The sequence below is a fragment of the Rousettus aegyptiacus genome, unplaced genomic scaffold (assembly GCF_014176215.1).
Source record: "Rousettus aegyptiacus isolate mRouAeg1 unplaced genomic scaffold, mRouAeg1.p scaffold_m13_p_1, whole genome shotgun sequence".
NCBI lineage: Eukaryota > Metazoa > Chordata > Mammalia > Chiroptera > Pteropodidae > Rousettus > Rousettus aegyptiacus.
Genome location: NW_023416284.1, coordinates 77,123,969 through 77,139,209, shown reverse-complemented (window position 1 = coordinate 77,139,209; position 15,241 = coordinate 77,123,969). Strand labels below are relative to the sequence as shown.

Sequence of the window (15,241 nt, the reverse complement as noted above, 5' to 3'; positions counted from 1 at the left end):
TGAGGAACTGTCTTAGTAGCTGGGGGTGAAACAATGCCTGAAAGCTCCTTGACCTCACAGATTGTTTTAGTAGGATAGACAGATGGTAAGCAAGTAAATAGATAAGAATTCACAATAGTGCTTAATGCTAAGAAGGAAAAAGTGTGAGAGACTCCTAGTGTGGAAGCAGAGTCAAGTTAAACCTCTCTAAGGAAGTGATATTTGGCTAAAACTTGAAGGATAAGATAGAGTCAGGTGTGAAGATAGTAGGGGAAGACCATTTGAGTGAATGGCCAAGACAGCTCTCTGAGGCTATGAGCAGTTTGAAATGTTATAAATGTTATAAGAATTCAGTGAGGACCAAACAAAAGTAAGGAGGGCAGAGTAGTGTAAGCCGAGCTTGAGAGGTGAGGTGTGTGTGGTGGTGGGCGTCACCCAGGGCCTTAGGGACCATGGTTAGGAAATTGGTTTCTATTCCAGTTGTAGTGAAAGGGATATAGTAAAGAACTGTTCTCAAGGCCTTTGTGTGTGTGTTGGGGTGGGGAATGGGACGATGTAGGCGAGTGGAGGTGGAGCTGGAAGGGTTGCTGATGGATTAGATGTGGTGGGAGGGGAAAAGCCAGGGTTAAGGACCATGTTCAGGTCTGGGGTGTGAGCAACTTGGTGGAAATTAGTGTCATTTAAGGAGACAGTGAAGATTAAGAAAGGTCCAGGTTTATTGGTAGGGGCAGGGGGAAGATGTTGATAGATATTAAAAAGTTTGATTAGTGATGTCTATTTGTTTTGTGATTTTAGTGTCTGAATGGAGTTGTCATGCAAGTAACTGGATTTTTGAGACAAAGTCATGGCAGAGGGCTGAGCATAATAAGACTGACTGAGTTGACTCAGGAACTAAGTATAGAGAGAAGTCCCAGTATAAAATCCAATGTGTTGAAGCTAGGTAAAGGAGATAAAGCTAGCAAAAAAGGATGAGAAAGAGCTGACCAATGAGATAAGGAGGGGGTAGTGTTACAGAAGATGAATTTTCATATGTATATGTTTATGAATAATTGAGATTCTAGAAGATGTTCTCAAAAATGTCAACTGTTGTTATTTCTATATGGTTAAATTTTAGGTGAATTTACTTTCTAAGGCTATTATATAATTTAATCCAAGATATGAATTGCTTTTGTGTAGTAGACTCAAACAGCAAAACATTCAAAAAGTAAAGAGTTAAATTTTTCTCCTCTCTCTCTTATCTATGATCCAGGGATAACTATCTCTTTACAGTTTGGTATTTATTCTTCCAGATATTTTCGTCCGTACTTATAGAAGAATATATACAAATGTCTGTATAAATATACACATGTATATTTTTATAATATACACATGTATATTTTTAAGTAACATAAATGGTATACTAAATATTATTTATATTGTTCTTGCTTTGTTCTCTCAGAATAAAGGTAGGATTTCATTCCAAGTCAAAAATATGGATCTAAAAAATAACTCCAAAATAGTTTGTAGCTTACACATTCAATTCTCTATTGATGAACATCAGGTGATTTTAAGCTATTATTACAAAAAAATTTGTAGTGAACACCCTTAAATATATCTTTAAAGACTTTCATTATCAGGAAAAAAAATGCCATGTTCTTTTGGGGAAACAAATAACAACTCTTTAAATCAAAATAGTAGTGAAAGAGGCTGTGGAGAAAAGATTAATCTGGGCTAAGAATATTAAACTAATTCTCAGCCCTACTGGAGAATTGGATCAAATGTGAATTAACAATACGTGTTACAGTTGGTCACATGTTACAAATCAGATTCCAGCAGCTAAACCAAAGAGGGGTTTTATCCTTCCCCCAGTAAGCAGCAGCAGCCCAAGGGGAGGTCATCCAGGGCTGGTGTACAGTAGCTTTAAGCAGTCATTAGAGACCCAGGTTTTTTTAGCTCCCTGCTCTGCCACTCTTCCTGGGGCTTTGGGCTTTATAGTCATGGAATGTCTGCTCTACCTCTAAGTATGCTCTCAGCAGGAAGAAAGGATTGTGAAAGGTAAAAGATGTGTCAGCAGGATCTCCCCCTCCCACCTTTTTTTTCTCAGTTAGGGAAACAGTTATCATAGAAGCCCAGTGGATATTTGTCTCCATATTACTGGCCTGAACTGGATCACAACGATCCTCTCTCATTGAAAGGGAATCTGGGGAGGTGAGAATTTAATGGAACATGTTACTGCCTTCCCCAAACTGAGGTTTTGTAAATACGAAAGAAAGAGAGATTAGTAATATGTCATACCCGAATTGAATTACATGTGCTGGGCACAGAAAAAAAATGGAGAAATAACTTAAGTTGCACAGATGATTGTCTGCCAATGAGAATACACCTTAGTGCTTGCATTAGGATAGGAAAATCTGGTCCCTCATTGATATCAGCTCCTACCTACCTCTTGTTTTATGAACATCGAATTGGGCTGAATACCAATCTAGTTATTGACAACGTGCATTTTTCACACTGCGTTGCTCCAAAAGTCAACCCAGCCAGTTCACCTGGTATTCCACTCAAGAAATAGCTATCTTTTCTCGAACATTGGAGGAAAAAATAACTTGATGTGTTATGACTTTTGAGAGAGAGCATATTTAAGAGATTTCTGAGGGTGATTTTGACTCTAGCTAGTTTTCACAAGTACACTGATTTTAGCTTCCAGTGGCCATGTAAGATGCAACTTCACTGAAAATCTGAGTTAGGGCTGTAACTAATGAAAAGGAGTGACATTCATATTGGCTCACTGATTTCCGAGAGTGGGAGATAGTTCAGGCTTGAATAACCCTCTTTTCTCTTTTTCCCTTTCCACCAGTCTGAGCTGCCTGAAGAAGAAAAAGGTGACTCATCCACACAAGTGGTGCTTTAGTATCCTGAGCTCATTCATTTAACTCCATGCCAAACAGAATCCCTGAGAACTCCTGAGTTAGAATTGAATCAAATCTACTAGAATAGAATAGAATTATTGGTGGTTTGCAATTTTGTTATTGTCCATTTGTTCACAAAAGTTAAGCTTTCGTATTAACATTTGGCAAGAAAAAGGAAGTTCAGGATGTTTGACAACGTGGAGTGTTGTTGCTTTTTTAAAACATGATTTTAAAAGTAAAATTGATTTTTATTTGAGAAGTGTCAAGTTCTGTGGGGGGAAAATATTTTAGCAGCATCTGTATACATACTATTTAGTATATTCTTTGAGGGAGAATTTAATTTGAATGTGATGAAAGTATCTAGATGAAAATGAAGTATTTTGAAATAGTTATTTTATTTAATCTACAAATATTCTAGTTTCTCCAGCACTTCAACAAAATTGCCTTATTTAGCAGAGGAGAAATATTCATCATGTGATAATTACTAAATGCTCTAATAACTTCTGAGCACATGAAGTTGCATATACAGTTGAGTGTTTGAATTTATTTTAGGAAAATGAAACCTATCTAATTTAAGGCCATCTACAAAGTAATTTTGTTCATGATTGAATAAATAAAGTCAACAACTGTAGACTGAAAACAGTTTATTCATTATATAGTATAACTTGGTTATGTAATAGAGGTTATTTTTAGTTTAATCTGCCAAAACAAATGTTTATAACCCTAATTGTCATCTTTTTTCTTTAGAATTTTTAAATGATCTATATTGTAGTATATTATAAACTTTATAGAATATAAAAATTCTTATATTTTAAGTCTAGAGGATCTAATTAATCTTATTTTGTTTAGGTACATTCAGTTTAGGGCTCACAGTCTCTGGTGACCTGAAGTTTTATGGATTTCAGTGTCATTACATCAACTGTCTACATGGAAGGACATCTAAAGAATATGTATGACTTCTGCTAACTAATGAACATATATTTCAGAACTGTTTCCTGTGAGGCTTTGAGGTAGCTCACATGATAGATGTTAGATGTGATTTTGGCTGTTAACAAGCTTAGTCTAAAGACACCGAGGTGACTGAAAATCTCAAGACTGTACATGATAAGTGCCATAAATGAGGTGTAAAGTGAACGCTATCAGAGTTGTGAGGAGGGAGAGTCATTGTTATTGAGATGATCAGGGATGGCTTCCTGGAGGAGAGATCTCTTTTGAAATAGACCTTGAAGGTTGGAGGAGGGGTTTCCTCTGGTTAGTGAAGAGGGACTAACATGAACAATGGAACAGAGGCATAAAAATGCAGAATTTGTGAAGTGTTAGTGGAAAGTAAATTTGTTTAGGCCCAAACTGAAGTGCCTTAACTGGCTTGATGAGAAAGACTTTATTCTGTAAGTGAGAAAGAGCCACTGCAGACTTAATAGGGAATGGTATGATGAACACAGTGGTTTAGAAAGATCGATATGAAGCACGAAGACTGAATTCATTTTGCCAGGAGATTATAACTGTAGTTAAGGCCTCCACTGGACCAATGGTCCTGGGAATGAATAAGAAATGTGGAAAACAGCTGACAAGCGCTGTGCCAGTTTGTGTGTGAGAGGAGTGAGGTGGGTTGCAGGACACAGGTTTGGATATACTCTTGTGGACACATGGAGGGAGGCTGGACTATAGGTACTCTGACTGAGCTGATGATGTTCAGCCAGCCGGGGAGCAAGGATAGCGGCAGCCCCTCACCCAACCCCACTGACTTTGCCCCATGCTCTGGGCCCCTGCCAGCTGTGGATCGTGCTCACCCCCTTTCTGACTCACTCCTATTGGGAACAGTCCTGCACCCACCCCAGTCCGTGGCCACAGCCTCCTTTGTCATTTCCAGTATCCTTCTGTGCTCTAACCTTTCATCTTCCACAGCGGCCCTTCCCTTTGTTTCCTTCCATCTTCATGGTCATTCCACAGCAGATTATCTCCTGGCTTTTGCACTTTTAAACACAATCCAGCAGCATGAACAACCCTCATTTTCTTCCCTCCTTCCTAGCTACTTGACTCCTTCCCTACCCTTCCTGTGACAAGAAGAGTCAGGCTGATTCTCTCCAAGGTTCAGGGCCCCAGTGGGATGCTTTCAGTATGAGATTTGTTTGGGGTCATAGATGATAATATGGTGATTCAGTACTGAAGTATTCGAAGTATATTCTGAATATCTTTCCTGTGGAAACAAAGGGAACAAGGCCTCACTTCCTCTGTTGCGGGGAGTGGGGTAGGGGTGGGCGGGGTGGGGCTGGCTGTCACATCTTCAGCCTCAACCTGCAGATTCATCCAGACTTTCCCTTCAACTGTGCACCCCACAAACATCCATTCTCTTTCCTGCTTGCTCACTTACCTTAGCTCGCTTTTAGCAACTACTGTAACCATTCCTTCATATCCCCAGTTCTTAGACATTATTTTCATGTGGCTTGTTTGATTTTGTTTTCTGACGTCTCATTCACTTCAAAGCCCCCTACAATTTGCTAACTGCCTCCCCTTGACCAAACCTAATGCCTTTTTTTCAGTAGCTGCCCACCTGACCTTCCTGCAGCATTTGATTCTGTTTAAATATTCTGGAACACTACGTTCTCTTCTTTCTCTAGCTGCTTCCTCAGCCTCAAATTCTGGTTAATTGTCTGGAAAGTGCTGACTTTCTTGTCTCCTTGTCTTTTCTCAGGTGCAAATGGCTTCCTGGGCCTCTGCATTTGCACCTACCCACTAGACAAGCACCAACTGGGAATTGTGCACGTGCTTCAGACTGAATGTGTCCACAACTAACTCTCATCATCTGCTGCCTCTGCCCCGTCTCAGTCCAGACCTTCCCCTGCTGAGCTCATGGCATCCCCATCCACTCTGTCTCTAAGTTCAGAATCTTAAGTTTGACTCTTACCCTTTCAAAATTTTGTGGCATCTCCAAGTGAAATCTCCTATGTGCTTTAGTGTACATTTCCCTCAACCTGTGCAGGAAATGCCACAACTGTGTTTCTGCTCAGCTTCTCCTAGTACTCCTTGCCCCAATAACTGCAGGGTTTCCGTCCACAACACCCATCCAACCCATTGTTCCCCCATTGAATACCATAATGGCTCCCTGTTAGCCTGGCACTCAAGGCTGTACATTATCAGCCTTCTTCCTCTCACCCTATCCTGAAACTTCCTCTTTACTAATAGAAGTTTCTGGAATGTGCTATGACAGCTGTGTCATTGTGCTGCTCCCTAACTTTGTTGCTTCTGCTGCAAGCCCTCTTCACCCAATTCTTCCCCTAGTGAGCCTCTAAATGTGCTTATAGGCCTGGCTTTGGTTCTACTTTCTTAATATAAGGTCATCCCCACCTCCCAACCCAAGTCACAGTTGACCAGCCTTCTGGTTGGCTTGCTCATCTCTGAGGTCACACTTAGCTCATGAGGTGATCATGGTTGGTTTACAGGTCTGAGGCCTGGCCTGCTCCCTGTATTCTCAAGCCTTAGCAGAAATGGAAGATGACCTAATTTGCAGTTGCAGGAGGAGACAGAAGCAGAAGAACCTCTGGGCTCCTTCAGGGTCTCAGAAGCCAACGGACAAGAGAATTTCGAGAATGAGGCTGTTAATCCTTTTATGTGGCAGTGAAGTCAAGAAAAGTAGGAATAATTCCTACCTTGGGTCTTGGTCATTTACCAAGGAAACACATGATGCTAATTTTAAGTGTCAACTTGTCTTGGCTATGGTGCCCAGTTGTTTGGTCCAACACTAGTCTAGATGTTTTGTGAAATATTTTGTAGATATGATTAATATTAAAATCAGTAGATTTCAAGTAAAGCAAATTACTCTCCATAATGTGGGTGGGCCTCATCCAATCAGCTGAAAGCCTTAAGAGAAAAGACTGAGATTGCCTAAAGAAAAAGCAATCCTGTTTCAAGATGACAACATAGAAACCCTGCCTTAGTTTCCAGCCTATTGGCCCACCCTGCAGATTTTAGACTCAAGGCTGTACTACCAACTTTTACCTGACTTCCCAGCCTGCTGGCATTCCCTATAGATTTCACATTTGCCAGCCCCACAATTGTGAGAGCAAATTGGTTAAAATATATCTGTCACGCTCCATATCTATCATCCATCCATCTGTCTATCCATCTGTCTGTCTATCTGTCTATCTCTCTATCATCATCTATCATCATCTACCAACCTATTGAGATATAGATATATCTTATTCTGCTTTTTTTTTTTTTTCCCCTAGAGAACCCTAGATAATACAGGATGTCTCTAAGCCAGTGCGGCTTAGACTTCTCCCAGGAGCCTATGAAATGAAGCATGGTGTTTGTATGATAGGAAAGTGGATGGGTGGGTGGGTGGGGTCAGGGTGGTGGAAATAAATGGGCAATAAGTGCCAATGAGTCCAGAATATTTATGCTTTTTAGAAGCTTAGTATATGTAAGTAAAGCAGTAAATTTCCAAGGTGAAAAAAACTGCCTTCCCTGTGGACTTCAAGCTTTGCATTAGGTCAAGAATAGCTGGAAAACTTGTTTCCAGATGGACTGAGATTTATTGAGTGAAAGGCCTTGATGTTCTTGGCCAGGCTCTTAATTTTCTGGTCATTTAATAGTTTGATTCTTCTGCTTATAATATAGTCATTATTACTGAGCAGATAATGGAGAAACAGATGCTGTCTGGATTCCAGAAGACTGGTCACTATTGGCCAAAGCCCTTTTTATTGGGAACTCAGGTAAGCTACAAGCTTGCCTTTATTTTTTCATTGGACCAGGTGTGTGTGTAGCTCTGGGACACATCCTATATGTGTGTATCTCTGTAATACAGACCTTAGCTTATGTAGGACACTCTCATCACCAAGGTCAGAAGCCAACGGGTCTCAATCTGTCTTTGTGGACTCTAGCTAATGCTGTGGGTTCTTTGCTTTGCTCTCCCCTACTCTACATCCATCCTCCTTTCCCAACTGCCTGCCCTGTGGACTTCAACATTAGGCACAGTAACAACAGCCTTACGGAGGCTGCTTAATTACTCCCATAACTATGTAAGGTCAGATCCCTTTATGGATATATGTGGATATCTCCTAAAAGTTCTACTTCTCATATTTTTGTTACCACAAGTAGAAAAAACTTAAAATATACCCCCAAAGTATAATTATTCATACTTAATGTCATTTCAACTGTCCTTGCCATTTTTCTTAAGCCAGAAATAGTAGTGTTATGAGCTGAATCAGAAATAACTTAGTGGTCTCAGCATTCACATTCAGCATTCTCTATAGATTTCACACTTGCCAACCCTCACAGTTGTGTGAGCAAATTGCTTAAAATATATCTGTCTCACTCTATATCTATCATCTATCTATATATCAATCAATCATCTATCATCATCAACTACCAATCTATTGAGATATAGATATATCTTATTCTGGTTTTTTTTTTTTTTTCCCCTAGAGAACCCTGGATAATACAGGATGTCTCTAAGCCATGTAAATGATGTGTCAGTGAATCCTGACATGTTTAACAGATAACATAAATAGCAAATTCTTACAGTCTGATGTCTGCCTGTTTCCCCACTAGGTAGTGTCCACTAGACACAAACTCCTTAACAGCAGAGACCTTGTCTGTTTTCTTCACTATTTTATTCTAAACTCTGGCAATGCCTGGCACATGGGAGGCACTCAAAAAATACTTGTTGAAGGAATGAATGGCGACTCCCATGAATGGTGTAGGTGTTTACCTCTTAAATTTCCTTGAACAAAGTTCCAGCCTTGTCTATTTGGAGAATTTCTCACCCATCAAAAATAAGCTTGGGCATTGCCTCCTTTAAGAAAGTTTTCTTGGTAAGACATTTTCAATTTTTCTGTTATTTTATAACTAAATGTTTCACCATCTACTTTACTGGACTATGAATTCTAAGGGAAGATACTTCTGGGTCACTTCTCTCTAGTGTAATACACAGCACTGGGCAAGTTAGAGTTGATGAATTTATCAATTGAACATTACTATTTCTAGAGTTTATCAAAGCTCAAACTAAACTAGCATTAAAAAAATAAAGGCTAGTTCTTTTTACACAAAGTATGTTAGGTAGTACTTAAGTCTTTCAGAGAAATTTGCAGCTTCTGATGTTTGTTACTAGCGTCACAACCAACAGGAAAGCTAAGTTCATTTCCCTCTTACTGTATAATATCAGCCTGGGCAAAACTGCGGTATTTTTCCTTTCGTTGTTCAATGTTCAGGAGTCACAAATTCAAATACCTTTAGGGGTCAGTTAGATTAATAGGCTGAATGATAACTGGGGCAAATGTAAGAGGCCCCATCTCAGACTGGTACACAAACACAAAGCCTGTGCTAAGAGATTGGAGGGCACTGAGCATGGCTGGACTCTGCCTGGGTGCAAACGTGATTTGGCCTCAGACGCTGTCCTAATGGGTTCCCACTGTGTTGCTCCTAAGAGCCATAATGACTGCATTTACAAATTGCTCCCTGAGTGTAGTAAGCATGCCAGATAAACTTGTCCTCTTGGTGTCATTTCTGTGTTCCCTCAGTGCAGCTTCTTAAGACAGAAAAATGACCTACAAGTCAAAAGGTTTTACTCCCCACCCATGACCAAAAGTCATGTTTTACTGAAGGTCAAGGGATATTTTAGGTGACTGTAGTTAGCCATATAAGAGTGATTACTTCTTTATGTGCCCTGGAGTGGAAATCCTCCTTAAATGTGTGAATGTAATTTGATTTTGAAGAAAGCCTGCTATAATAAAAACATACTGAATTTTTCTTTATATGAAGGGACTAAGGAACTTATCTAAGTGAAAATTTGTCATGTGTAAGCAGCTTTCAATTTGCAACAACAGTTATTAGGCCTTACCAGAGACATAGGGTTTATCTTTAAGCACAAAGTTTTAATGATTTGTTTCCGCTCACTGTTTAAAATAATGAAATCCCTGTAGGTTAAGAGGCAGCTCTTTAAAATGTCTACTCTTCCCTCCAACTCTAGCCCCCATTCAGATAATTAAAATGAAATTTTCCCCCTTCAGTGGCACCTCCTATTTCGTTTTCTTCCTCTTGCATTCCCTCCTCCCCTCCTGTCCTTCCTTAATGTACCCTGCCCCATCCCCATTACTATCCAGGAATTTAAGCAACTTCATAAGCAGACTTTAAGCACATCTTCTGTAGCTTTCTTTTGGACCTGTGTCTTATTCTCCTTAACACTGCATTCAAAACTCTACTCTTTACATTGAACAACACCAGTCTGTGATCCTGCCCCATGACCCCAACTTAAGTCTCCTAGGCTTTGCCATGGTCAACTCTCAGCTCACATACCCACTCCTGATCTGCAGTAGCCTCCTGTCTGCAAAGGGAGAGTCCTGGGTTTCAGAGCATCACACAAAATTGTTTGTGCCTAATATGTCTTCCCAATCAATCTGGTGCTCCACCCAGTTTATCTATATGGCAGTTTGTTTGTTATAACCTTTATATCTACTGCTTATCTAATTGGTCTTAAATTTTTCTTGTGAATGACCACTTTCTGAAATAGTTTAACTTGGTATGTGAATACTATATAAAGGTAATGTTACCTAAAAGCTCATTGCTTGTTGAAATCAAGGAAGAATTAAACATCTGAAATCAATTGCTAAAATATCACTTTATTGTAAAAAGATTCTCAAGTAATAAGTCATTTAGAATCCCATGCAGACATACAATTTAATTTCTTTGAACCAGATAAGAAAAATCACAAATGCTTTACTTTAGTGTAAAAATCAATTTATTATACAACAATCATACAGAATGCTTTTTATTTATCTACAAAAGAAAAATGGCTTCTCCTGCCTCCCTGGCCACCCCAATCATGATACTGTGTTCTCAAAATATAAGTACTTTCAAAGGAAAACCAAAAAGGTGATATCCTTATATTCCAAATAAGCCCCAGAAACATCATAAAACAATATAGAAATATTAGAACCAGAATGGTCTCTTACACACAAAGTACTGTTCTGCCCATCAAGTATATGCCATTTCGCCTTAAAAATAAATACTTTTCTCATGAGGGACTTTATCCCCCAATATGCTAAATAGTTTAATATATAATTTGGAAGGGTTGAAAAATTTGTTTAATTCCATTAAGTAAATGTTCTATTTTGTTAATTTAAAAAAATGGAATTATTAACAGCTATGCTTAAGGTATTCATTTAAACATTTTCATTCTTATGAGTAAGAGGAAATTTAGGAAACAAATCTTCCATTTTTTTCTTTAACAGATTATAGATTTTTTTATAATTTTGTTTTAGGAAAATAACATTAAAGGTAGACATTTCTTTTTTAAAAGCTGTAACACTTAATGACAGGTTAAAATATTTACCTAATTCAATTTTAGTGGGTAAAATTCATAGCTCTGTGTATTTTTACTGGCCCTTGAATGCTTTAAAGCTCTAAGTGTTTTATTAAGCTTCTCTAGAATTAAAGACCAATTGGAAATAAGCATCCTGAAACTTTTCAATTGAGCTTGCAGTGTAAACTACTCAAGTTTTCCTCTTTGATCTGACGTCAAGCTGCCCAATCCTTAGAGCTCCTTGGCGTTGTCATTGTGTTGAATGAAGGCTTCTCTCCCTTCTCTGTGGATATGAAGCCCACGAAAGCACCCAGAATGGCATGTCTGATGCTGAGCAGCGATACTTAAGGATCTCAGTGACAAATAAGTGGAATACAATGAATATGTCTTTAGAGTCTCATTTTTACCTGAAATGTACTTCGAGAACAGGTTTTAGCCCATGTTTGAGACCTGAAACTGAACTAGATTCCAGTTGCTCCAAAGGCTTTCTCCTTAGGCCAACTTGTGTTTATCATAGAAGAGCAGTAACGGTCATAGCTAGCCCTTGTTTTAAAATAAGGTTCTGGGAGAGAACAATGCTTATAATAATACAATTATAATGTCATGGAAGTGGGGATTAAGGACCCTAGAGCAAGTCACTTTCAGAAAACTATTTAGAAAAATAAATCCTAAAATAAGTGGGCATCAGATAGAGATATCTGTTCAACAGAAATGGATCAACTAGTATTGAAGGAGATGTTACAGGGCATAACACTTTCACTATTAAGACTAGTCTAAGATCAGACAATTAAAAAAAAGTGGGCCAGAGTCCTGAGTGGATAGTTTACATGAAAGACAAGTTAGAAAAGTCCATATAATGTCAGTGTAAAATGTCAGTACAAAAGTAAGTTTTTTTAAAAAAAAAAAACAAAAAAGGAAAAATAATTTAAAAATTAGAACCGTGGTGGGGGGGCGGACCAAAAGGACAGGAAGGCACTCCCAAAAAGACTGGAATGTGTTGGGACAATGCTGACAATGCCCTTCTGGCTCTTAAGCCTTCGATGTCAACATTATGACCTAAAAACTTATTTTAAAAAGAAGGAATAGGGTATACATGCTTTTATAGGGTATAAATCATCATCACATCTTCAGAAAGTATTCTGTTTCCATTCTCAGTGCAATGTAATAGTAACAGTCCCACACTTAGGAAGGAAATATTTATTAATGCCTTCCTCTGCTTTTTTGCTTGATTCTCCATAAGATAACATTACCTGAGCAGAGAAAGGATGTGCTTAGTTTGCCAATTTGCACACTTTCAGTGTGGCTTACTACCAGCTCACAGCTCAGTATTGACATCTTTCCATAGTCTTCTGAGTTTTTCTTTCTATTTTCAAAAACTTAACCTGCAAAGAGTGATAGCAGGTATTTGGGAATAATATTCACAACCAGGCTCACAAGAAATAGTTGACAAATTCAAAGTCTATTTTGCACCCATTGCTTTGTTAATTCTGATTTATAAATGTTCCAGTAGCATATCATTCTAAAGATAAAGGCAAACTGGACTTGAGGCCTTGTTCAGAAAGAAACGGGCAGCCAGGTTTAGATCCTACTTTAAATACTGAGAGTTGTGTCCGGCTATACCTAGGTCAACTTAACATGAGAGGTAGACATGAATAATTAAGGAAACCAAATTAAAACTGAGAAAAAAAACTCCTATTCAAAGCCCCTGAGCTATAAGGGTTTGGCAGAAGATTTTTTTTTCATTCTTAGAAAAACTAATCTTCAAAATTAAAAAAAAAAAATACAAATTTTATTACCATATCACTAAGTTGAGAATTAGGAGTGGCTGTGGAAATTAGGCTCTAGTTAAGAGAGAAAAGTTTTGCTAGATTTTTTATTTATGATCCCATTTCAATATTTTTCTAGGGTGGATTCCTAAAGAAACAAAGGGACTTAACTACTTTATGCACTGACAATTATTGCTTAATATAGATTAGAACATACCCTGTATTTAGAAGACAACATTTTCTTTTAAACATTTTAATATGAACAAAATTCAACTTTTATTTGAAGATATGCTGTGAAAAACAATGCTCCATGTTTCCTGGCTTTGATGTGTATAAGGCATTATAAAGACAGTCTCTAGTGAGGGGTTAAGTCTGGGGGGGTAGGGGGAAGGAGAGAGAAGTTGCACCAGTTCTGAGGTCTACAGAGTTCAGCCTCACCTTAGTGCTGACAGAAACATTCAATTAACCAATTAACCTAATAGCAAGATATTAATACAAATGATTTATAAACTTGAAAGAAATTAATTTATGCTAAAACATATATAACTTTCAATTCAGTCTTTGCTTTAAAACAAGCGAATCTGTTAGGCTATTATATATGCTTAGTCTGTTATTCGCTGTTTATTGTGCTTTCTTGTTTACTACTCCATTGGTTGCAGTGAAGTAGGCTTTGGAAAAACCATTCTTAACTTCTTTCCCTGCTGGTAACTCTTCCATCTCTTTCTTCATTGGCTTTTTTCGGTATGTCTGTGGATGTGTATATTTTGAAGAGAAAAAGAAAAAAGGATTCTTTAATAAGACCTTGTCTCTAATGTAGCATACAGTCGAAAACAGTGCATGATTTTCTTGGGTACTGGACTTTTTAATAAGTATTTTTGTTTTTAATATGATAATTTTTAAGCTTCTGGTTAAAAATAAAAATGGGGTAAAAACAGGATGTATGCATGAATTCTCATAAAAGATTGTTTCTTTCACCTTATCTTCATTAGGATAGTATTTACTATATATTGTGGGATTAGCATTCAGTTTATTCTGCATTAGTTGCTTACTTGGAAAGGATATATCTTTCGAGTTTTTTTTTCAATTCAGGTATAACTGACATATTCATTTCAGATGTACAACATAATGATTTACTCTTTGTATATATTGTGAAATTATCACCACAAAAAGTCTAGTTAACATCCATCACCATATGCAGTTAGACTTTTTTCTTGTGATGAGAACTTTTAAGATCTACTTTCTTAATAATATATGCAATATAGTATTATTAACTATAGTCATCATGCTGTACATTACATCCCCATGACTTATTTAAGGACAATTTTTAAAAAATACAATTCAAGTGAAAAAAAGTACTGGTACCTGGGATTTTGCCTTGATTTGGGTTTTGGCATATCTTTGCTATTCTGACAAAATACATGCTCTCACCTCATTTTTACCATTTTTTTTTTTTTAAAGCAGTGGTATTAAGGGTTAAGTTTAAAAGAATATACTCAACTTTAAAGGACTAAGATTCAACTGAACCAGAATGTAGGGTTAAAGCTTGGAGTGCCATTGCCGACCCCTGCTGGGCTATTGGCTTCCCTTCAAGTTTTGATACCAAAATGACTTCCTTAGCTCTCCCTTTAACATTCAGCTTTTTCCTTCTTTTTGTGGCTCTGGTTCTATCAATGGTTATTTCTTTAGAAATTTTGAAAGGAAACTTTTATCTCTTATGAAAGACAAAACCTAGCTAGTCCAATTTCAGAAACAAAAGTGCTTGAAAAGCTGTCAAAAGTTCAGTTCCCACAGTTGTACTTTGTATAAAACCACTATGGGATGACTTTCAGCAAATGCAAACTAAAAATTCAGAAAGCACTTGTTGTTTGTCTGAAGAAGAAAATACAGTTGAATACAACTTCAGAAGTACTGTTTTGAAAAGAAATGTTCTCATTTTTTTCGTGAAGCTTTCTATTTCTCTAGCCCACAAAGAAGTGTAATTTAAAATCTACAACCACCTGAGGCCTGTATTCTTACTGCTTTCATCAGTTCTTATATAATAGAGTTGCCCTGAAATTGCATTTTGAAGTTCTCTTCTATTTAAATTGTTAATTAAGAAGAAAATAACACTCAAGAAAAAGTCAGTGTGATCTTTCCACATTGGTTTGCCTTAAAATAATTTTTCCCCCTAATTAAACAGTCTACAACATCACAGTAGTTGATATGGAAACAATTTTTTAACATTCAATTTAGTCCATGTTTTTCTCTCTATATATTTCCTGGATCTGTCCTATTATACAGTGTTTAACTTTTAGACTTCAGACTTGGATAGC

The 15,241-nt window shown here is 37.6% G+C and overlaps 2 protein-coding genes across 3 annotated transcripts in view; one reads left to right on the top strand and one right to left on the bottom strand.

Annotated features, from left to right (window-relative positions):
* Positions 1–3,483, top strand: part of SYCP2L (synaptonemal complex protein 2 like) — a 71,644-nt gene extending 68,161 nt beyond the window's left edge. Inside the window, exon 32 of the mRNA XM_016118782.2 lies at positions 2,813–3,483. The gene's annotated coding sequence lies outside the window, so the exon portion shown is untranslated. The remainder of the gene's footprint in view (positions 1–2,812) is intronic.
* Positions 3,484–10,604: 7,121 nt separating this feature from the next.
* Positions 10,605–15,241, bottom strand: part of ELOVL2 (ELOVL fatty acid elongase 2) — a 73,944-nt gene continuing 69,307 nt past the window's right edge. For both annotated transcript variants that reach the window (XM_016118815.2, XM_016118816.2), the window contains one exon: positions 10,605–13,676. In XM_016118815.2, the coding sequence (XP_015974301.1) occupies positions 13,551–13,676 (126 nt within the window). In that variant the 3' untranslated portion in view covers positions 10,605–13,550. The remainder of the gene's footprint in view (positions 13,677–15,241) is intronic.